The sequence below is a fragment of the Perissodus microlepis genome, chromosome 20 (assembly GCF_051167445.1).
Source record: "Perissodus microlepis isolate ML-2025 ecotype Zambia chromosome 20, ASM5116744v1, whole genome shotgun sequence".
NCBI lineage: Eukaryota > Metazoa > Chordata > Actinopteri > Cichliformes > Cichlidae > Perissodus > Perissodus microlepis.
This window is the reverse complement of record NC_140480.1, coordinates 29556166-29581032: the sequence shown is the minus strand read 5'-3', so window position 1 is coordinate 29581032 and position 24867 is coordinate 29556166. Positions and strand designations below refer to the sequence as shown.

Below are 24867 nucleotides of genomic sequence, written 5' to 3'. Positions count from 1 at the left end.
ATACCCATGGTATAGTATTGTATGGCCTATTCATGCAAAAAGACAATTATTCACATTGAGGGGCTTTTTTTTTTTTTTTAAAGGGTCATTTTACCTTGTTGCTAGGTGGTTGCTAGGCATGTATAATTTTGCTTTCGTGGATATGGATATAAATTAAATTTTATTGTCATGAAATTAAAGTTATAAGATGCTTTCATAGGATGTTATAGGTACATAAATGTTAAAACCAAGTAACTTTTGCCAGTTGATGGGAGATTACTAGGGAACGTAATGACATCAATATATCTGATGTAGATAAGAACCCTCGGGTTACTATAGGCAAAGTAGGTAAAACCCGGGATAAACTTTTCTCAACTTCCATGTAAACAATTGAAACGATCACCAGTGACAACATAGGATACCAGTGATTGACATATGGCCTGTTACTAAATACATTAGAGGGTTACCTAGGCAACTGAAACGAGCAGCTGTCAAACTGATGCTTGACAACTGAATTTCTTCTAGTGTTCATGTAGCTTTCAGGTCAACTTAATGCCAACTCCTGATGGTTTAGGAGGGGTTGGCAGACAAAGAAACCAATAAAAAAACAGACAGGATAATTTTTAAAGGATAAGAATTTATGTTCACACCACTGGGGCTCACTGAGCTGTCACAGTACATTTAACTTTTAACTTTTTACACTTCCTGTTCAAATTTTCCCAACAGGTGTTGAATCCAACAGAAATACAGGCCTACTTACTGTAGAAATACAGGTCACAGCCTTTAATTTCTTTTTTTTTTAAAGGCAAGAATTAACTTTGATCAACTGCTACTATAACAGAAGACATAACGTGATACATTTGGTTGTATTGTGCCAACACTAGTTTAGTTCAGAGTCAGATGCCGAACACTCATAGACATCACATTAAAAAGCACTGAGTCTTGTCATTTTTTAAACCTGCATTTTAGTCGGATAGTGTTCACTTTGGGTCCCTCAGAATCTGAAATAAATGCCGTGACACGGTGAGCCTGTATCATTTGAAATTAAGAAAACCAAGGAAATGTCAGAGAAACCATATTCACATGAAAGACCTTTTAATATGTGCTTGTCCTAGAGAAGGCAAAAATTTTAACTAAAATATTTTTAGTATAAAATATTTAATATTCTAAACCTGATTTCATAGTTTTAATATCTAAACCTAACTAAACAAAAAAAAAAGATAGTAATGTCAAAAACAAAAGTAATATCAAATTGTCAAAAAGCAGTCCTGCAAATGACTAATTACTGTTATTTTTGTCTTCTGGTTGGAGGTGTTGTCACTTTACTATCTGCAGTCCCATCTTCCTTCAGTGTATTTTTGCAGGCTGCCATTTTTCATTACATTGTGAAATGTTAAACTGGTTATTTTTGTATTAAATTACAGGAAGAGTTTCCTCACCAAATGTCAGTCTGTGACTAGTTGAAAATGAGAATATGTTATCGTTTCACCACAGCTCAAACTACAGCTATTCCTTCCCACTTGTTTTATTCTTCTCTTTTCTATCCTTGTAGGCACAACTCATTCAAAAGACACCTGCCCAGGCAGATGCAGGTAGGCAGTCTAGACCTAGGAAATGACTACATGGTGGACAAGGATGAAAAGCCCACTAGCATCGGTCGTATCCAGCCAGAGCTCTACCAACAGAAGGTCCCAGAATCAGAGGACTCATCCAATGACAGCAGCAAAAACTGTGGCAAGATTAACTTCTCCCTCAAGTATGACTATGAAAATGAGTCTCTCCTTGTCAACATCCTCAAGGCAGTAGACCTGCCAGCCAAGGACTTATGTGGCACATCTGACCCTTATGTGAAGGTCTACCTGCTGCCTGACCGCAAGAAGTTCCAGACTCGCGTCCACCGGAAGACACTCAACCCCACATTCAGTGAGAGCTTCCAGTTTCCTGTGCCTTATGATGAGCTGGCCGCTAGAAAGCTCCATATGAGTGTTTTTGACTTTGATCGATTTTCACGGCATGATATGATTGGTGAGGTGGTGATGGAAAACTTGTTTGAGACGTCAGACCTCTCCAGGGAGACAAACATATGGATGGACATCCAGTATGCCACCAGTGTAAGAATCTATTGACTTTTTCAACTTTTCTATTAGAGTCTAAGTCAAATGAGTAACAAGTAAATGAAAGTGATGTGATATTAAAGAGTCTGACAGAGAGATACACATCCTTTAGTTTATTTAAACATTCACTGCCCACTTCATTTGATAAACTTGCTCACTTGCTTATCAATGCAAATATCTAACCAGCCAATAACAAGTCAGCAAATTAATACATTTAGGAATGTCGACAAAGGAAGATGACCTGTTGAAGTTAAAAATGAGCATTAAAACTTGGAAGAAAGATGAGTTTGTAATGTGGTTGTTGGTGCCAGACAGGCTGACTGTTTCACAAAGAATTCAGGCAACTGGTGGTGCAGTGGTGTGGGCAATATTTTGGGCTGCTTAGCACCAACTGAGGATTATTTAAATGCTACAGCCTACCTGAGTATCCATTTGGACATGGACATGAAAATCATGATGACAATGTAGGACATAGTAAATGAGGGCACAGTCTATCTAGTCCAGGGGTGTCCAACTCCAGGCCTCAAGGGCCGGTGTCCTGCAGGTTTTAGATGTGTCCTTGATCCAACACAGATGATTTAAATGGCTAAATTTCCTCCTCAACATGTCTTGAAGTTCTCCAGAGGCCTGGTAATGAACTAATTATTTGATTCAGGTGTGTTGACCCAGGGTGACATCTAAAACCTGCAGGACACCGGCTCTAGAGACCTGGAGTTGGACACCCCTGATCTAGTGGATTCTTCTTAGTAATATTTACATATATATCTCCCTTAGTTCAAATCACTGGCACTGTGGCATTTATAAAGTAAAATATAATACAACTGTGACTAAATCAAATCTTTTTTTAATTTTAAATCTTCATCACAGTTCAATCAAGATGCAAATGTAAGATTCAAAAATGATAGAATTTAAAATGAAGCACACTACCGGCTTCTGGATGCTCGTATTTCACCTCAGTGCTCCATCAAAACAAACGATCTGATTTCCTTGAGAAGCTCTCTGTATTTGTGGTCATGCTCCACCATCGCTGGCAAATATGGCCCAGAATGCTTAAAACCTCACTACATTTTAGGCTAATACATAAATTAGCAGCAAGAAATCATTATTCCCCAGCAGATCCTTGAGCTTCAAAGTGAAGAATAAAAATTTATGTAAAGCCATAAAAGAATATTTTTGACTCACTGCACACTCATGCAGGCATTTTTCTATTGACTTTGTTACTTGTTGACAACGTCCAGGGGCCATTTTTAGGAACAAATTGTTTGTGTTAGGTGCCTCGGACCCTTCATCATTTTATCACCTCGTCTGAGCCCTCACATCTCTCATAAGCCTCACCCCCACTCTTGTTGGACTTCTTCAGGGGTTGTTCAGTAATCTCAACATTATTGCTTAGTGGGCAGAAAAGCAAGGAGCCTTCTCCTTGGCACACAAACTTTATTGAACCACCAAATGATTTTACGACAAAATCCCTTGCTCGTATTAAATTCCAGATTGGCAACATAAAGAAGGCACAGATGGTGCGAGGGTTTCGTTAAAACAGAAAACAAATACAGTATGATGTAGTGTTCGATGTGAGACTGTGTACAACACTCTGCAGCTTAATGAGCGGAAAAGACAGCAGTATTGAGCAGAGTGAGGCACAGCAACAAAAAATAACCAGCAGCTCTTCTCACTTCACAGATCAATGAGCGATAGTCATCAATAACATCAACCCACAAGCGTGACTTTTATAAAGAATCCAGAGGAGACCAGATACTTAGTCACTTCAGACTATTTCTCATGTGTGTTCAGTCTAGCTATTCTGGGAAGGTCTTTAAAGGGCTGATAAGTAGCATTATTTATTAGCTCTGACTGGGACTGAAAGCCAAATTCGTTGTAATAAAACATCGTTATGGTAGAATATGACAAGAAAGTTGTTTAAATGATTTAGCCTCAATTCAGTTTTATTTTTATATTACCACAACACTGTGCTTTATATAGCAAAGTAATGACTGTACAATATTACAAGAGGGACTCCATTGATCCGAGAATCCCCTGTGAGCTAGCAAATGGCAAAGGTAAGAAGGAAGTCCTCACTTTTAACAGGGAAAGCCTTGAAATAGGCTCAGAGAGAGACAGCCACATGCCTCAACCCCTAAGAGCTGACCTTTTGGGGGTTGAGGCGAAAGAGAGAAAAGAGGAGAAATGAGAGAACAACAAGACAGCAAGTAAAAGCACAAGACTACACTCATTGGCAACTTAGACATTTAGGCATGTAGACATATTGAAGTTCACCTGGTGGAACTTTAAATGAAACTTCAGAATGGAAAAGAAAGATAATTTTATGGATTTGAATGTGGTGTGGTTGGTTGCTGATCTACTGGGATTTTCCCACACAGGGTCTACAGACAGTAGTTTGAGAAAGAGAAGATATCTATTGAGCAGCAGTTCTCTGATGCCAGACGTCAGATGAGAATAGCTAGACTGTGTTGAGCTTATAGGAAGGCAAGAGTAACTTAAATAACCACTTGTTAAAACCAAGGTAGGCTGAAGAACACACATCTATGCCATGGAGAATTAAGGCAGTTCTGAAGGCAAAAAAGTGGGTCCAACTTGTAGTCCATTTTGGATTTCGGTAAAATATAGGGTCATGTCCTGCTGTTCAGCAGAGCATCAAGAGTGAAGATGCATAGTAATTATCGTCAAAGCTGCTTTTGCAGTGACCAGAATCAAGTCCAGGCTTGGGAGATTGTCTGTGTCAGACAGTATTGGAAACGTTACTTTAAAAATGTATTCCACTACACGTCACAGAATACATGACCCAAAATGTAGTTTGTAACATATTCCGTTACGTTACTCAATGTGAGTAACATATTCGGAATACTTTGGATTACTTGTCATGCTTTATACAACTACATGAATGTAATATTGCTGTGTGATTTATTACTATTACTATTACTGAGCTAACATTGTTAGCTGGTGTTAGCTGAGGTTACTTCACAGACTGCAGACTGTTAGACTTGATGGATAGCATTAACAACCAGCTAGCTTCAAATAATCGTGCAGTTCTGAAAGCAATACCAGCTAGATTTTTCAATCTTAACATAAAATGAGTAAGATTAGGGTGGGTGGACATTAGGTAAGGCTGCACTTTTTGCAGTGATCTTGTATAGAAAACTATTTCTGTATCAGTAATATGTGTTCTTTCTGTCAGCTTTCAGAACTGCACATGATTATTTGCAGCTAGCAGGTTGTAATGCAGCCTTCATTAATAGTAATAAATCACACAGCAATAGTATATTGAAGATACTGAAGTGGAACATAATCAAGGTGGCTATCACAACTAAAACAAGGTAGTTGCAGTTGGCTAATGTTAGTTTTTTTTTTTTTTTTTAAAACTTACTTCCAGATGTTTCTTTAGGTTTGAGGTGGTCTTTTAATGCTGAGAGCAGCTTGGTTGCTGGTAAACAGAGCTTGCATCCCTTTCTTCTTTAAATGTGAAGTGGTGTCGGAAACGCATTCCTGCCCGTGCACTGCTGGCTCCAGGTCCATTGTATATCTGACGCCACCAACATTAACAGGACGCTTACATTAGAGCCTCTTTTTTTTTTGTTTGGGTTTCTGGCAAAGTGTGAATTACCAAAATTAGAGAGGGGATTGCCTAACATATGAAACGAGAAAAGACTGCCATGTAACCCATTTATTTCAACAAAGTAACTGTATTCTATTTATAACTATTTAAGTGGTAACTGTAACAGAATACAGTTTTTGCATTTTAAATACATAACACTGGGACATGTATTCCGTTGCTCCCCAACACTGGTAGCAGACATGTTTGCATTGCTAAAAAAATTCATTTGGTTTAATCTAGAGGTGGAGCTGAAGGAGGCTGAGCATGATGAACATAAGCATGCACCCTGACTTGTTGTGAATTGCATTTTCCCAGTTTGTGGTTAATAGTTCTCACCGTGGTTTGCTGGTGTCCCACAGCCTTAGAAGTAGCCTTATAAGCCTTTCCTGACTGATAGATGTCAGTTACTTTCTTTCTCTGCTGCTTCTTTGGATGATGTGTAGCTTTTTGAGATCTTTAAGACTACATCACTTTGTCAGACAGATTCTATTCAAGTCATTACTTGATTCAATAGATCTGCTAGCAATCAGGCTTGGGTGCGGCTAGTGAAACTCGACTCAGCTTTTTTTTAATGTGGTTAATCACTAAAAACTGGATTTTCTATTTACTCGGGTTATCTTTGTCTAATATTAAAACGTATTTGATAATCTGAAACATTTAAGTGTCACAAATGTGCAAATAAATAAGAAAACAGTCAATACCTTTTAACAGTTCTGTACCTAGAAGCTCAATCTGATATTTTTGTACCAGGGAGCTGGCGTGTTGAGTCTGACTGAAGTGGATATTTGGTTTCTGATATGCTCATCTGGGTGATCTATAAAAGTTGAGTTCTCCATTACACGTGTCAAAACAACTTTAACCGAGTGCTCTAGTTTAACATCTTATCATTTGCCAATTAGCACCAAGTCTCAGAGTGCAGTCTCATAGACCAAAGCACTGACCTAAAATGAAAAGTTCAGTAATCACTGGGATCATTCTAGGCCTTCAAATCAGTGGTGATTTCCCTTCTTTTCATCCGGCCATCATGAGGCTTTTCGCTTTGAGCAAAACATCTAAACAGTTTTTTGATTGATCGCATGAAAAAAACTTTAAGGCTATCCATCCAATTGTTCTTTAGAGAATTTAATGTGCACTAAAGAGACACTTGGACTTAAAGTGCCAAAACACGCCTGAGAAATGATTAATGCAGTGCAGATGTTACTGACTGGCACCAAAACAGCCTGCATTTCTACAAGAACAATCAAAGTGTCACTTTATGCTTTTACAATGTCTGACATTTCTGCTGTGCTCTCACATTATGGCTCAACCTTCACACCCTTCAAACAAAATCCCTCACATCGGCAGCGCAGAAAGCCAAATCTCAGCTGTATGTCTGAGGAGACGTTAAGACTGCAGCGCTCAGACAGACGTGTTGGGATTTGCCAATCAGTGCGGTTCTCACTGAGCTCATTCAGGGTGATTAGGGGTCTGTGTAACCTTAATACTCTTTTGGCTAATAACTCACATTGGACAGATAACAGGACACTCACTCTTCTTCAGACTATTAGCTCAGCAGGGACTCAACGCAGGACTGTCAGCTGTGCTTAGAAAGTTTTCGACTATGAGAGCTCTTATTGGTACAAACCTGTTTTTAAGACTGATTCACACTTTGATTGCGTGTGTAATTGGGTTACATTTCATTGGAACCCTAATATGTGAATTGGATGTACTCTGTTTTAATTTATTGCCATTGGCAATGATCTGGAAACATCTAAATTCTGACAGCGGTGAAAGATTCAATTCTCTTTGGCATCATTGCAAAGTAAATACTCGTCTTCTGTTGGCGTTGATACCAGACAACAACAACTCTGATGATGGATGTCTATGGAGGGGAATGATGGTGATCAGGTCACAAATATGGTCGCATATGTCTGTAACTTCATTTAGCTGTTTATCTTGTTGTCACATTTTGGGACTCTTTGCAACATATTCAGCCTCTCGCCTTTTTAAGCATAGTTTCAAAGATGAAGGGGATTTTTTTAGGAAATCGTATTTGACATTTAGGAAGAGGTCAAAGGTCCAAGGTAATGTTATATATCATCCTCTATGCCTATATGTCGTCAATACAAACAACGGCATATAGGCATATATGCCTATATATGCATATATAGGCATATATGCTTTAATTATAAATTATGCTTTATAATTAAAGCATAATTATCACTTTGACCTTTAGATCAATCTGTTGACCTTTAAGAAGAGGTCAGAGGTCAAATGTGATATGGTACTTTCTATATATTGTATTAATATTAATACACACCACACTTGTAAGACTCATAGTTTCAAAGTTATAAGGCTTTTTGTCAGTTTTTCGACCAATAAGTCAATATGTTCACCTTGATGACCTTGGTGGATGTAAGCCAAATTTTAATCGACTCTACCCCCCTTCAAAGTTTTATTAGAAATCATTTAAAACTTTTTAGTTATTGTGGTTACAGGCAGAATCTACCACAGACTACCATAAACAACTTCCTTGGTGGAGGTAACTAGTTATAATTCCATAAGTCTTAGCTGAAACTGATGGCATGTTGTGGTGCACAAAGAGAAGACTGACAAAGAGAACAAGAAAGGAGTTCAATCTGGATTTTAAATATTTCTTTTTGATATATTTAAGGTCCATTGAAGCAAACAAAAAAAAAACATTTGCAAAAAGTGCAAACATTTCAGTCTGTGTTGTGCTTTCCTCAGTGTAAAATGAGCCATGCACCATTAGTCACCCCATATGTGGCTCACTCTACGGGTGACATTGTTAATAACTTAGGCTTTGATTGGACACAGATGAATCCAACTACCAGCTGGTAAGGTCATACCAAACACATCAGAGTAATATAATTCTGAAACATTAGCACCTTCTGGTGCACATAATAAAACACTGGAAATGAGATCTACATGTACAGATGAACAGAAAACGGGTCAAATCTAATCTGTTTAACTAATTTTATAGAAAAATGCACTTGACTCTCAAATTAATTTGTCTCCTTGTGAACCTGTGGCATTGCCTCAATGTTGGGTGGAGTCCCACTCTTTACTCCAAAAATAAAAGAGTCAAGAATCTCTTTGCACATGTCAGATACAGTAAATATGTACTGGATTTTTCTATAATTGTACAGATGTAAACATTTCAAAATGATGAACAAATCGTGCAAAATACAGAAGACATGTTTTCTGCTTTCTGGGTTTCCATTCACTTAATAATTCATAACTGTTTTTCTCATAATCGTTTGCAAATGCAAAGTCAGAAACTGATCAAAGGCTTTTTGAAGTTCCACTAACATCTCCTTTAGAGATGTCTGGCCTTAAACTTAATGCAGGGTGGACCTGTTTGGCCTTGACTAACTGCTTGAGTAGTGTAAAATGTATGCAGAGGAATATAGAACCATGGCAAGCGATTAAACATTGACACGGATTGCAATTAGACTTCAAGGTGGCTGTAGAGTCTAAGTAAGCTCTTTTATAATGTAACAATCAATTAAGAAATGTATAGTATTATGTATATGTCTAGAAATTATTAGCTTCTTCCGTCATTCAAATTAATCTTTAAGGTTCCTTGCTAGTGCTTACAGTTCCCTTTTGGGCAGTGCTGTCCTTGTTTCAAATCCAGCTGCAGTTTCATATCCTCACATCTCTCTGCTACCTCAGTCTAACAAAGAAATCTCATCTTAAAGACAGAGGAACTCTAAAGAAAATGCAGGCAACCCTCCAAACTGCAGTGTACTTTATGATAAAAGTATATGCTGCATTAAACCTGAAATGGATGGTGCAGAGATCTAAGAACAGGAGCACAATGCAGCTGCTTTTTGGTACCAATAAGGGGAAATGTTGCATTATTTTGCATCAAATTGACTCTTTAATGCATCTTTATGTGTAATCTGTGCTCTAAATAGATAGCTAGTCTCAGCTGTGAGACTAATCGGGGCATCAGATATCTTCAGAATCTTCAGAACAGATAACCCAATAGTGCATTATGCAGTCCTAGCTTCACTCAGTCTAAGTGCTGTAGTGGTTACAAAGAGCCGACTTTAAACAAAATATAAGCATTGATCCCAGAAACAAACCTTCAGTAAGAGACAATACACTTATTGTACATCACTTCTCCCTGAATCGACGCACCGGGCTGAATGTCAATGTGAAACTAAAAGAGATTCTTTTTTTCATCTGTGCTCGTGTTTGTTTTCCCGCAGGAAAGTGTCGACCTTGGAGAGATCATGTTTTCACTATGCTACCTGCCCACTGCAGGCAGACTCACACTTACTGTCATCAAGTGCAGGAACCTAAAGGCCATGGACATCACTGGATACTCAGGTGTGTTGTGTTGTGCCTGCACTTTCAGCTGCACTGACTCAAAATGAATGGTGCTCCTTTGAGAATCCAATTGTGAGCATGTCAAATTAAATAAACAAAGGAAAGCTCTCTCCCTAATGCTGCGTTCTGTTTATATCAGCAAATATTAATAAGCAGCACTTGCAATATTAAGACAATGTCAGCAAATAGTTTCAGGCGGTGTGTTTATTTTAATGTCCCGCTGTTCCACTTTTCTATTAAACATTTTCCCTACGATACTGATACCACTTATGAAACGTGACATTTATTGCACGTTAAATGCCAGGCTTTAGGTGTAATTCGGAGTGAAGGTGGTAATTTTCTTCCAGTTTTAAATGACATTTCAATTTTTTTATGTTATTCACAATTTTAATCCTTGGGGTTTTCGTGGATTTAGCTGACTGCCATTATCTCGATTTACTGAACCGTGCCTTTAAGTATATCGGGCTGTATGCTCTGGCTTTTTTAAAGGTGGCTTACGTCTGATTAGTGTAGTATAATAACTCATGCAAAATGCATTTATTACTAACAGATGAAAATTGAAATCAGCATTCAGGAGACTCTCTCAGTCATGCTTTTTAGCAGTTTTCTATGGCCTCCCCTTGTCTTTGGTTAGATAAAACATTCACTCATCTACGGTTATGCACATTACTGATTCCTGGTTCCCCCAGCGTTGCTTTCATGTTAACACTATTAACACTGTATTCATTGGACTTCTTTGAAGATGTTTTGGCAGTCAAAGTAACCACAGAAGCTTTGTTGTTTTTAAAATTTGCCAGAGGCTTTCATGATAATTGCTGCTCTGGCTGCTCCTGAAAGAGACGTACAACTTGGAAGTTGTCCAAACGTAATGATATTCAACTATAAAGTCACATTTTCCCTTGTTTATCTTGTTTTCCTCTCACCTATCAGATCCCTACGTGAAAGTGTCGCTCATCTGTGATGGGAGACGTTTGAAAAAGAAGAAGACGAGCATTAAAAAGAACACCCTGAATCCCACCTACAACGAGGCCATCATCTTTGACATCCCACCGGACAGTATGGACCACGTCAGCCTGCACATCTCCGTCATGGACTATGATTTGTACGTACATACTTGACTTGCTCATTCAGTAATAGTGAAAAAATGTTTTGGCTTTTTGTCTGATGCATTTTTATCCATTTGCCTTTTCATTGAACATATGAAGCTCCCACAGCAGTCATGATCAGGCTGACCAGATACCAAGAAAACTAAATGTGAGGAAAACAGTGTTTGTGTGGGAGATGTTTGCAATGCTGGGAGGCAGTCTGAAATTTCTTATAAATAAAAAAATAAAATAAATGTGCATGTAAGCAGATTTCCAGGCCAAATAACTGATTTCACAAAGTACACGTTCCAATTTTCTTACATGCAATAAGGATAAAGGAAAGCCGAAATTTGTTTTTGTTTACAGTTTCAAGTCCTGTATTGTCTTTTATTTCAGTGTTATTTTAGCAGCTGTTCTGTCAGCTGGGTTTCAGTAGGGATGCATCCATAGATCGTCAAATGTTTTTTGAGCCATATCTGACAATTTAAGTAATTTCTTAGCTGGTTGTGACACACATACACTGTGTCGCTTCATGCCCTATTTTCACTTGTGTGAAACTGAATATAATAAAAACCCTTTCCTGACTTCTTCAGACGCACTCAGTAAAAAGTAATACTTCACATCCTGCATAACCTGACAAAATGTGGGCGACTGCCTCAATATGGCTCTTGGGGTCAAGGGATATAAATGCTGTTCAGTTCCGGTTTAGTTGTAGTTGTGATAGCCTTCCTGCTAGTGGTAATAGATGTAACAAGTGTTAACACAGAAATAGTGCTAAATAAAGGATAAAGGAGTGGAGGTGGGTTGCAAAGTGAGTTGCATAAGCAGCTGCAACTGTGGACATCCTGGCACACCTTAAATAGTCCATTCCATACAGGATACAGGATTTTCCAATAGGTTATGCAGGTTGACTCTGTGGCCTGCAGTAACTAGTGCTTTGTTCAACATTTAGCAGCAGTCTGTGTTTACCAGAAACCAGCAGGAAAATTAATAAAAGATTATCTTACTTGTGCAGAATCATGCAAGTGCAGATTTTGACATTAGAAAGCTGCTGCAGGTGAATAGATTTGTTTCTGCTTACCTGAAAGTTAAAATATAGGAACAGGATTTTAAGTATCTATTTGCTGGCACATATAAATTACAGTTTATATGTTATTTAGTTTTGTTAAAAAAAAAAATACAAATTTATATATTACTTGTACACCTCAGAATTGGTTCAGTTTGCATTTTTCAAGGCAGCCTCAGACCACAAAAGCACAACATTGTCATTAGTGCCACAACTGACTGAAGCTGACTAGTGATGGGATTTCCGGCTCACTAAAAAGAGCCGGCTCTTTTGGCTCCGAACTGGCTCTTCAGGTTGTTTTGTTGCTTTAATTAATTTATTATTAATCAATAATAATATAAAATTATGCACAAAAGGAATTACTAATGTAAAAAAAAGTGGTTTTATTTATATATGTTTATATATAAATATATGCGGTGGCCCTTAGAGACAAAGCACGTACAAACTCCAAAACACATTTCTAGCGTTAACTGAACTTCCAAAACAGAGCTACCCAGATCACTTAAATTCTACAATTGAAAGCATAAGTGTATTGTTTGTGTATTTATACACAAGCACTCATATATATTTAAATAATTTTTAAAAAAAAGTTAATTTACCTGTTACTGCCACACACCAAATCCGGTCGTTGGTACTTCCTGGCTTGTGTAGCCACTAGGTAACAAAAGCTCAACATTGCGCCTGCATCCTGGAGCACTTCTGTTGTCTTTTGTACGTGTTTTGGAGTTTTTACGTGCTTTGTCTGTAGCGGCCACCGTAAATATACTTTTATTTATTCAGTCCACATAAAATGTAATAAATAAATCATATAATACAAAAACCAACTATTCACAGTTCAGCTTTTAACTATTTAACTTTTCAGCTTTTTCCTTTTAAACAAATTTAAAGTGAAACAACACAAAACACTGCAAACCACAACACAATTAAATATAAATTAAAATAAGAAAACAAAAAGAACATGCACATTCTCTGTCATATGGGCCTGCATGAATAAACTTTCTGAATCCTTTATCATCCGCAACTGAAAATAGTTGTGGATGATTACTATACCTTTCTATTGTGACGTTGTTGTCCCTGGCTCTCTTTCTCTCTCTCTCCCTCCCGCTCTGTTCCTGTGCTACTGCGAGTGTAACTACTGCCCCCCCTTCCCAGCGCAAAGCACAAGGCTCGCGTGTGGAGTGAAGCGAAAAAAAGTGTGAGAGAGAGGGTGTGAGAAAGAAAAAAAACCCAAAAAACCCCCAACAGCTCGCAATAAGGAGCCGGCTCGCCTCGTTCACTTCGGCTCTAAGAGCCATTTCGTTCACTAAAGCTGACTACAGTCATGGTTGATGCTGGCACACATGTCTGTGTCATATGTTGCTGTGTGACAGGCAGACTGTGGATCCAAATGCAGGAGGCAGATAACAAACCTTGACTCAAAAAACAGCTTTATTGCTGTAACTCATGCAAAATACAAAATAAGAAAAATTGAGACTAGGCAGGAACCGAGAACATATGGAACTGGCATTATGGAAACAATACAGACCACACAGGGCACACAACCTCAGGGAGAATGCGACAAAGAACGACGGGAGACTCAGACAACAAATACACACCAGGTAATGAGGGGAGAGGAAACAGGTGGGAGACACAGTGGGAACAAATCTGGGATAACGAGATAAGGCAAGTAGGACAAAATACAGAACAGGAGCAGGAAATAAATAATACAGAAACACAGGCACAAACCTACAGAAGACAGAAAGACAAACAAACACGGAGATGTGACTGACTGAGGACACAAAACTAACTACAAAAACAGGTATGACTGACATAGTAATGTAGGTCTTTATGGATTCATAACACATCCAGACACCTCTTTTGCCAACATCATTCCCATAATGTCTGCTACTGAATATGCCTGACATAAGCTGGGTTAATGAGGTCATCAGAAGCTGCCACAACCAATGACCATTGCACAGCTGCAGGCTTCAATCATCTAGAAATGGAGAGCATTTCCTCACCAACAGATCTTAATACTCACATCTATGTACAGACAGGAGGAAGGAGGCCTCATATGAGATGTCTCGTATCTTCTTCTTTGTTCTGCTCTCCTTTTAAGAGTCGCCACAGCAGACCATCTGTCTCCATCTCACCATATCACATGATCTTCTGTCACATGGACGTTCTGCATATCCTGCCTCACTACATTCATGAGTCTTCTGCCTGGCAGCTCCTCCTTCAACATCCTTTGTCCAGTATATCCACTATACAGGACAACTTTGCCCAGACTTTGCCTCCAAATTAGTCTCCACCTGACGTGTTTCTCTTATAAACTGATTTATAATCCTACACCTACTGGTCCAGTAGAGCTGAAGATGCTTTTAGTGTTGTATACACGTTATAGTGGTATACTGGTGTATAAAGTCTATTTAAAACACAAATTTTCTTTTTGACTGGAATAATTTAAAAAGTTATCAGGATCCAATAATCACATAATCATTTCATTTGAAGTAGGAGACATTTTTCATGGGGAAAACCCCCAAATATATATATGTATATAGATCATATTTTGTCTTTCTTATTAACAGAGCAGTACCAGGATTAGAGGTGCGGCCCCAAGTGCTTTCTTTACAATCTGCTATTATGCAAGGAGAAAATCCAGTGCTGTTAATAATCTCGGGGATTATGTGTTTCCTCCATTTACACTTCACATTGTTAAGAGAGCAGAGATCAGCTCTGAAGCGAGTCAGTTCTTCTGCCACAGAGCGGATCAGCTGCAGATCCACCGCGTCAATCGGCAGGACAACCACACTCAGATTTGTGTCTCCTCTGATTACAGAATGGGCGTCTTACAGTTATAAACAATGTGATGTATGAGATGTCAACTCAAGTTAAATCAGACGCATTCATACCAGTATGCGTGTGTCCCTACAGGGTAGGTCATAATGAGATCATTGGTGTGATGAGGGTCGGATGCAGTGCTGAGGGACTTGGCAGGGACCACTGGAACGAAATGCTGGCCTATCCGCGGAAGCCCATTGCACACTGGCACCCCCTGCTGGAGCCCAAGAAATCTGAGAAGGAGGTAAGTTTGAGGATGGATTATTCTGTACGTGTTTATGATTTTGGATGAGGTATCAGGGTGCTTCGCTGGTAATTCTCAGCCTACTTAAGGAACATTGCTATAGGGAAGAGGATTCAAACTGTGAAGGGCTCTGAAGGAGAGACTTGAAGAAAGATGCTGCTTGAGGTTTGAGTCACAAGTCCACGGAGCGCTTTGCAAATTAACTTTAAAGTTAGTTGTTTGTCTAATTTGGCTCATTCATCAATACACTTTGGAGCAGCCACTGGAAAACTGCTTATTGAGGTAATTAAGTATACTCTTTATGATAATATTGATATCTCTAAAAACCAAAGCAAAAAAAATCCATAAACCATCAAAAAACATGATTGTTGTAAAACCTGGACTTCCTGGACCTGGAACTCTTCTTGACCAATCGATTAGTGCAATGATAGCTGTCGGCACATGCATTAGTATCGTATAAACAACAAATAATAATAGATAAATTGGCTTAGCACAATCAGCAAGAAAGACGTTGACAAATAGAAGTTAAGAAGTGACTAAAAAGCAGCACAGTTTTACTTTTTATGTGTACCTCACAAGTAGGAAGTCAAAACTTGGAATTATGCTACATGTGTACCAAAGATTATAATGACATAGAAAATATTTGCTTGGTTTCTGTAAAATATTCTAATTATTGTTACTTTTTTGAAGTTTCCAGTTTTTTTCAAAGGGGGCCTATTATCCTAAAACTATAGCTCCATATTTTCATTCTCAGACTGAAAGTAATCCCTACGTTTCTTATACCGGGCTTTGGTGAAGCCTGTCAGTTGTTCCACTGTCTCTAATGAGCTTCTCTTTAAGCCAAGCTTCTTCCGATTGGCTGATCCTCAATAATAGAATTTTGAAATTGTACTTGGGTTGGTCTCCCATGATCAAACTGGCTCAGATTTGTACATTACAGAAATCCCTTCCTCCTGACATCATACGGAGCCAAGAGTAGAAAAAAATAAAACTGAGCTTTTAGAACAGCTTACTTACATAAAGGCTTTATTCAAAAGTTACCCTTTGCCTTTCCCCTTTGTATATAAACTTACCAGCCACTTCATTGGGTACACCTGTTCAACAGCTCATTAGCACAAATACCTAATCACTCAATCACATCAGAACAACTTATTTAGACATATAGACATGGTCAAGAGGACCTGCTGAAGCTAAAAGTAAGCATCAAAATGGGGATAAAAGGTGATTTAAGTGACATTGAAAATGGTTGATGGTGCCAGACTGGTTGGTCTGAGCATTTCACAAACTGCTGATCTACTGGCATTTTTCCCTCACAACCATCTGTAGAGTTTATAGAGAATGCTCAGAAAAACAGAAAACATCCAGTGAGTGGTAATTCTCTGGGCAGAAATGCCTTGTTTATGCCAGAGGTCAGAGCTGCCTGGCCAAACTGCTTTAAGCTGAGAGGAAGGCAACAGTAACTCAAATAACATCTCTACTAAAGCTTTCCCACCAGGCTTGTGCTGGTTCTTAATCTAGAACAAACTCTGCATTTCATCCACTCCTGGCAGCTAAGAATAGGAAAGTGAGGCTGCAGTTTATGCAGGCTCACCAAAATTGGATAAGAAGATTCGGGAAAATGTTGCTTGCTCTCGTGAGTCTCGATTTCTGTTGCAAAATTCAGATGGTAGGATCAGAATTCGATGTAAACAGCAACCTGCATTGTATCAACAGTTCAGGCTACTGCTGGTGGTGTAATAGAGTGGGGAGATTTTCTTGGCACATTTTGGGGCTCCAACTAACAGATTATAATTTTTTTAAACCTGACAGCTAACTTAAGTATTGCTGCTGACCATGTCTATGCCCCTATGACCACAGTTTACCCATCTTCTGATGGTTACTTACGTAGGATAACACGCCATGCTTAAATCATCTCAATTTGGTTTCTTGAGCGTAATGATGAGTCAAATGGCCTCCACAGTCATGGGAGATTGTGTACAATGTGTATAAAGCAACTGTGTCATGCTATTATTTTAACATGGATCAAAATCTCTGAAGGTTTCCATTACCTATTTGTAGGTGATGGAAGGCAAAAGGATATCCAACCCAGTACTTGAGAGGTGTACCTAATCAATTGGCTGATGAGCATATAAGAAAAAGAACCAAGGAAACACATACCATGTCCACTTTCAATGCAAATGCAGCTACAAAGCAATTATCAATCAGAATACACATGAAGCAAATTTAAAAACCATGGTAACTTTAGGAAGTAGTGAGAGCATTGCTGAACCCATGGCAACAAATTCAGTTTTTAATTCTGCGTTATAGAAATTGCCGTTCCAAAACTTGATGGATATTTAAAGGCAAATTTCATTATACACAAGCCAGCACTAAAGATAATAACTGTGGCTTTCTTTATTTCTATTATAATTGCAGCCAAATCATAAGGCTTTTTACAGCTAGATGTGACTCTATTACATTTTGCATCATTAAAGAAAGTTTAGGAAAATAAAAGAAAGGCACAGAAGAAGAAACAATGATGAGATTTTGTATGTTTAGTGTTGAGGTTTCATGCTACTTTTTTGTCACTTACTGAATGTTCTGACACACTGATTTGACACCTTTGTTTGGCCGATATTGAAAGTGAGCAAAGCGACATATGTGCCATAAATCACTGCCTTGTGTCTGTGTGCCCTGTAGTGGAAGGCGAGGACAGCCAGCTTTGACAGCCAGGGCTCCTGCCCTTCACCCAGGCCCCCAGCCAGTCCCTGAGCAGAGCCACCTGTGACCCAGCAGCCCAGAAGGGGGTTTCCGTCCTCCTGCTAAACCACTTCCTGTCTGTCTGATTGAGGAGAAATACAACCCCAGCGTGTGTCCCTCTCCCACTTTCTCCCTCTGTTTCTCCCTTCCTCGAGTCTAGTCCCAGAGCACTCCCAAGAACTGATCTCGGACTACCGTCAGTCAGTTAGTTGTGTAAAACCAACTCTGTTTTCGGGTTAAAATTTAGGGTCCTCAATTTCAAATGTGGGTGTTTTGATGGCCTGAAGTCATTTGGCGGACATGCAGTCTGCAGATACTGAGCCGTCTGAGCTGAGACGAGCTGATTCCGGTGTCCTCACAGGAGACTTTTTAAACACTGAAGATTCAACATTGCACTGCAGAGACGTTTGATGAAAAAAAATAAAAAAGCTCAGTCGGATATCACTCCTTGAAAGCAGTGGAGGTTTCACAGAGGGAAGCTGAGGACATGGCCTCAGCAGAAAAGGAGAAGACCTTAAGAGATCTGAAGCTTTTTCAAAACTCTACAGCTGTATAAGAATAAATGATGCTGAGTGTAGCATTTTGGAAATATTAGATATAAAACCACTCCACCATTCGTTATTGTTTGTGATGCTCCAGCTGAGTTTGCTGTATTTCCAGTTTCATCACTAACAGAAGCAAGTATCAGATCTCCATCTTACTGAAGAGAGGCTGGATCAGACTGAAACTAATATATTGTCAGCCTGACAAACTGCAGCTTTGGTGTGTTTTCAAAAGCAGACATTTTACATGACAAAGAAGAAAAAGCTGCAGGATTATTGGGCTTCACAGCAGAGCAAATTGGCTACATTGCAGATTTTTTTCGGGTCTTTGTCCATTTTCAGCGTAAGAGGTAGGAGGTTAAATTACCACACAAAGGCACAGCCAGATTTTAAAAGACAAAATATTATTTTGACACACAAACGTTTTCACAGAGGGAGCTGCAAAGGTTTCTGTAAACAGTGAAAATGCGAGCACACTTTACACAGCCTTACCTCTTTCTCTGTTTGATGTTGCAATCTCACCCTCTCTTCCAGGTGAAAACTCCCACCAACGCTCATGTTTTCTTTCAGAGAAAAACACCTTTCAGAAACACTTTTGTCACATATTGTGTTTTTTATGGTTTTTTTTTTCATTTGATTTTGGTGGATGTGTATAGCTTTATGTACAGGCATCTGCTGGTTACCATATGTATGTTTTATCTAAACAGAAAAAAACAAGAGAAATATAATGATGAGGCTAGATTAAAAAAATGACTTTAATTTATGTAGCCTTGTTGGTGGTAAGGATTTAAAATATTAAATGAAAAAAACATTAGAAACATTCAACTTTCTTGATGTTTATGCTGTCTAATTATACTGCTGGATTCATTTACAGGGATAAATTAGGCTGGATCTGTAATATGTGGCATTTGGAGGATAATTGATGTGAGAAAATGTTTGATCTGTATCAGTATTATTCATTTGAATGGTCCCTGGTAATTATTGGCTCTCTTTACAGTAACTCAAGTTTTAGTTGGATAAAAGATGATGGATGCAGTCTGCGTATCTATGGAACATACACCTTTGATATGTTTGATACAACTGCCTTTTACTCCAGACATCATACCGAGTTACAGTTTTGAACGGATCGTTGCATTGCTTTATCGTACTGACTTAACACACTAGCAGCTGCAATGCTGCACAAGTGATGATGATGCAATTTCAGTCAAGCTCCCTCATAACCCTTACATACAATGGATACTAAATTTGTGTAAGTTTAATTAAGCACTTACTTGAACAAGTTATGAACTCGTTTTTTTTTTATATCCAATTATGTTAAGCTCATAGACTGTATATAAAAGATGTCTGCAGCCAACGTGATATGACCCTTTGGTTAATAAAGTCCTGTTGTGAAGCTTTAAGCTGCCCATTTTTACCATTACCGTGTTGGTGTTTTGGAGCCCTATGTGTTGAGAGAGAGGGTGGATGATGCTGAGAAACCGAGGAACACTCCACTCTCATAGGGACTCATCAGTAGTGTTGGGTGTACCATGTTCCAAAGTAACACGTTATATAATATTATTATATATTAGTATAGCATTTTTCAATATCACAGTAATGTAACATATTTGTGTACTAAATTCAGTACTTACATTACAGTTACAATTTTGTCATTACTTACATTCCAAAACGTCACGTTTTCTGTAGAATTAAAAAAAACCAAAACAAATCAAACATGGCTTTTTAAATGTATATTTACACAACAATCAGATGATTTGGAATGATAATCTCAGAATTGTCTACATCATTTAAGGAGTGGAACTTTGGATATTCCTTTTATTTTTATTGCACGAAAGAACAAGAGCGCAATGGTAAAGTGCAAACTACATCTAGAATAGAAACAGCCACATTGTACTGCTCACACAGCATTGGCTCTTTGCAGGCATCTGCACAGATAGCATGCTAATGCAAAAGCTAGCAAAGAAAGCACATTGTAGGTTCTGTGTTTGTAGGTGACACTAAAAGGCAGATCTGATATGTTTGTCCTCAGTGAGACAGGGATTTGTGTCAGTTTGTGCATTATAGCTTTGGGTTTATATAGTTAGCTGATTATTAAAGGAAAACACAAAATTAATTTAGCAAGTAGTGTAACCAGTTAATTTCCCGAATGAGTAATTATGTAATGTACTACATTACTTATGAGGAAATTAATGAGAAATGTGTAATGTATTACTTTGGAGTAATGACCCAAATACTGCTCATCAATCATAGCCTAGGCCAACATAAAGCACATTCTGCTTTATTGTTTTAAATGCTAGTGGCAAATTTGACAAGAGGTTTACTGAGACTCAGTGAGCAGAAGGGTTTTTCTTCCTGTAGACTTGCAACCTGATGAGTCAGCCTCTACTATTTATTGGAAGAAAACTTGCTTAAGGCACTTTCCATATTGGCTTCACTTTTCAAACAAGGAGGCTACGTTCATCTTTTATTTACAGTCTATTGTTTAATCCCCAAACGTTAACTCTTAAAATTCTTCAGCCCTGATTTCTGTGACTTTATTAGTTTTCTCACAAGTACTTAAACAATGTCAGGAGAACCAAATCAGGAAATTATCTAAACTGTCCTTTCTCATATGGATCACACAATATGACATAATCTGAAGTTCTGTCACTCCCAGAAATGATACCTTTTGGTTTAGACAAAGGGGCTGACTAGACAGATCATGCAGGCGACATTACAACCATTCAGAAGCCGTGAAACTTCCGGACTGTTAGCTGCATTACTCCCAAATTAGCACAATCAATTATCATACAGACTTTGTACCGAGGAGCTGACAGGTTAAAGATCATCTAATGCAACAAATATTTGAGCTTTTACAGATTCTCCATCATGTAATAGTTAGAAAAAGTCAGCATCCAGAACTTTCAGTGCATTTGTAAAAATACCTAAGATGAATAGTATGCTGCAGCAGGCAGGTTTTTATTTATTTAATTCTTTTTTATTCAGGGCAGATAGCAAAATGAAGCACAAATTGCAGTATCACATAAAATGAATACAAGCCATTTCATGGTTCCTAGCTGGTTGCCGGCATGGCCTTGACTGCTCTCTTCATGATCAAGTTTGACACTTATTAAGATGAAAAGCAGTTTTTTAACTGAAAATATTTCGTCATGGACCTTTACGCCGAGGCCACTGAGATTCCAACTCATCCGAGATTTTTTGTAGATGGTATCAATCAGAAAATCCCAGGTTTCCTTCTTGAATTACCGCATTCACAAGATTTTCAGAAAACTTGACTCCAAGGTCAAGGTCCCCGAAATTCAACTTTATACAAGATGTTTTGTACATGCACGTATGATATCAATTTGAAGCTCCTACGTCATGTGATTCTTGAGTTATCGCATAAACAGACTTAGATGTCCACACCACCTGCCCACCAGGTGTGGTGACGACAAAACTCCATCAGCCTTTTACAGCAGAGAGGAAAAAAGCTATACATATAGAGGGTGTCCAAATTAATAGGCTGCATCCTCCTGAGGCCGCATTTGTAGGCCGATTACGTCACAGCGACGCGACAAAGGCTGTTTAAATTCGTAGACTCCTCCGAATGCAGCCGACAATTGCGTCCTCATTTTCCCCGAATTTGAAGGATGGGTCGGGCATGTCCTTCCTGGCCCACCATGTCCCAGAATTCATAGTGTGGCCCAGCCAATTCCAGTTTTCAACAATGGCGGCCGCTACTAAGTTTTAATATTACTCTTATTAATCTTTCTGGGTCACAAAATAAACTTTTAAGATATTTTCAGGCGAGAATGTGGGAGTGTAAACTTCAAATATCTGCTTGGTTTATCAAGATATCGCATATCTGCAAAAGTGCGCCGACATTTTCGGAGGCGTCTGTTACCCACCAGCTCGATAGCTAGCCGGGGCGATAACAGCAAACTCCCCGCACATCATTTTCAAACCCCCCGCGGTCTTTCGCTACTCAGGTTAAACATTATATATGTGTCGCTTAGATAACTTTAAAATGTTATTGTTTGCCCTTTTTTTACTGTTTTATTTGTTCGTGAGTAAATCCGGTTGGCTGAGTTAAAGTTATAGTTTTCACACAGCTGAATAAACGTCAAACGGAAAACTGATTAAACAGAAGTGTGAATGATCGAGAATTTACGTCAGTGTTCTGTTATATTTTAGATAGAAAGGAGCAGACGGCCAAGTTTATTAAACTCCACCGAGACAGCTGGTGACGCAAAACTGAAGGCTGGACCGTTCAATTTCACAGCCGCTCACTTCCGGTCTACCCGGCCTAAGGAGGACCCGGTCCACGTAGACCGTCAGGAGGATGCAGCCTATGAATTTGGACACCCCCCACAATGTACTTTTTTTTTTTAATAGGCCAATCTCTCCTTCAAGGTTACTTTCTGGTGAACCTCCGGACTGCTCTCATTGAGGATGTATTTTTAGTCTACCACTTGTGCATCTGCTTTTAACGTGGACCTCAACCACACAGAAACTCCTTTATCATACTAACCTGACTTTCATGTTATTTTATCTCTGGTTATGAGCGCTAGCTATCCAGCAAAACTTTGATTTGTGAAAAATAGTCAACTATTTTACTGTTTTTTTCTGGCAACTATATTCTTATTTTTAATTACTACAAGTTACCCTTGTTAATAAAGATATTCTGTGGTTTTCTACCTACCTGCTGCATGCTCATACACAACTCTTTGTAAACAAAAACAAAATTTAACTAAAACTATACTAATATTGTATAATTAGGGATTTTTTGTTTTAGCTTTGTAGAATAAACATTTATTTCAGAATTTTCTGGAGTTAAAATCAGGACATTTAGCCCAGACATGATAATATGCAGGCTGACAGACAACATTTAAAGATTATATTTGGTAGGGCTTGTACAGATAAAAAAAATTTCTGACATGAGGACCATTTATTAAATAGTAATTTTGTGTTATAACATCAGACTACAGCAAATTTAATCTCATATTTAACAATGTTCTTGGCAATGGCACGCAACCGTCTAGACATCTCTGGGAAAGGAATACTTAAACTGCAGGCTGCTGTACAATGAACATGCTGTTTATCACAGAGTCTGTGAAAATGTCATTGAAAAGTTGGGTCCAGATATCAAAACATGAGCAGATGGATTCAGCAGACCGAGTAGGGCCTGTTTTAGTCATTTCCTTCATGGGAAGTTTACCCAGAGAGAGCAGTTTAATACTGCTGTATTTCCGTAAGAGGCTGGGATGACAAAGCGGGGGCAGCTGATGGGTGGACAGGTCAGTATCTATAGAGCAGTGGCATTTCTCTAATTGGCACTTGTTACCATGAGAGTGAGTCAGTGCATTATTGTTTGTGCTTGGCGTAATCCATCATAGCATCAACTCCCCTTTCACAGATGTTTGAAATTTGCTCTCATCCACGCAGTTTTCAATGGTGAAATTCCTTTGTAGACTAACGCCAATATTCATCGATTTCTAATATCTTATTTAAATGTAAAATCTGAAACGTGTTGAAATATTATAATGTAGTTTCTGTTCTTTTATAAAACGTACTTTATGATGGTCTAACAGTGTGGTGTGTTTTCATAGTAGATAAAATCTGTTAAATCAATTGCCTCAGTTTATGGACTGTTTAAAGACCTTCCTTCTTTGCCTAATATTGTAATGTTTCTTGATATGATCTCATATCCCTTCCAACTGTTACGATAGCACTGAATTTCCAATTTTTTATCGGGCATTTTGTATTTGTAACAATAGAAATGTTTGAGAAAATGTTAGTTCAGACAAATGTCTATTATGGGTTCCTTTTAGAATTTAGATCATTATGGAGATTCAAACGCTGAGTGAACCACTGTGTAAAAAACTGAAATGGCATACAGTATTTCCACCGCCTTCTTTTTGTCTTAAAAAGTCTGAAAATCCACATCAGAAAATTGCTTGTTGTTTTTTTCTCCCATGGGGCATGATGTGTTATCAGTTCTGTGACATGATTTTCTTTTCTTTGATTAAAAGACTTCTGCAAAATAGGCTCTGTGCTGAGAATTTTCTGGCAAACACACCATATAATGACAACACAGCCAGCGGCTTAACAAGCAGGACTGAGCACGGAGGAAATGGGATTCCGACTGAATCTAATGGTCGAATTAAATGAGGGGTGGACACACACACACAGCACACAGCAGTTAGGACTTGACAGGCTCTAATAAACTGAATGGCATTTTCATGGTTTTGTTTGTTTTGTGTCATTTTTTATTTAAGATACTAGCTAAGCTCTGTATACATTATATTTCTTTTATGTGGATTTGGAAGACTGTTATCCATGTTGCAT

The 24867-nt window shown here is 38.4% G+C and overlaps 1 protein-coding gene across 1 annotated transcript in view; it reads left to right on the top strand.

The window, feature by feature from the left end:
- syt6a (synaptotagmin VIa) overlaps nt 1-24565 on the top strand; it is an 82891-nt gene extending 58326 nt beyond the window's left edge. Inside the window, exons 3-7 of the mRNA XM_084916520.1 lie at nt 1532-2090; nt 9924-10044; nt 10975-11146; nt 15109-15259; nt 17939-24565. Coding sequence (XP_084772646.1) covers nt 1532-2090; nt 9924-10044; nt 10975-11146; nt 15109-15259; nt 17939-18010 — 1075 coding nt within the window. The 3' untranslated portion in view covers nt 18011-24565. The remainder of the gene's footprint in view (nt 1-1531; nt 2091-9923; nt 10045-10974; nt 11147-15108; nt 15260-17938) is intronic.
- The last annotated feature ends 302 nt before the right edge of the window (nt 24566-24867 follow it).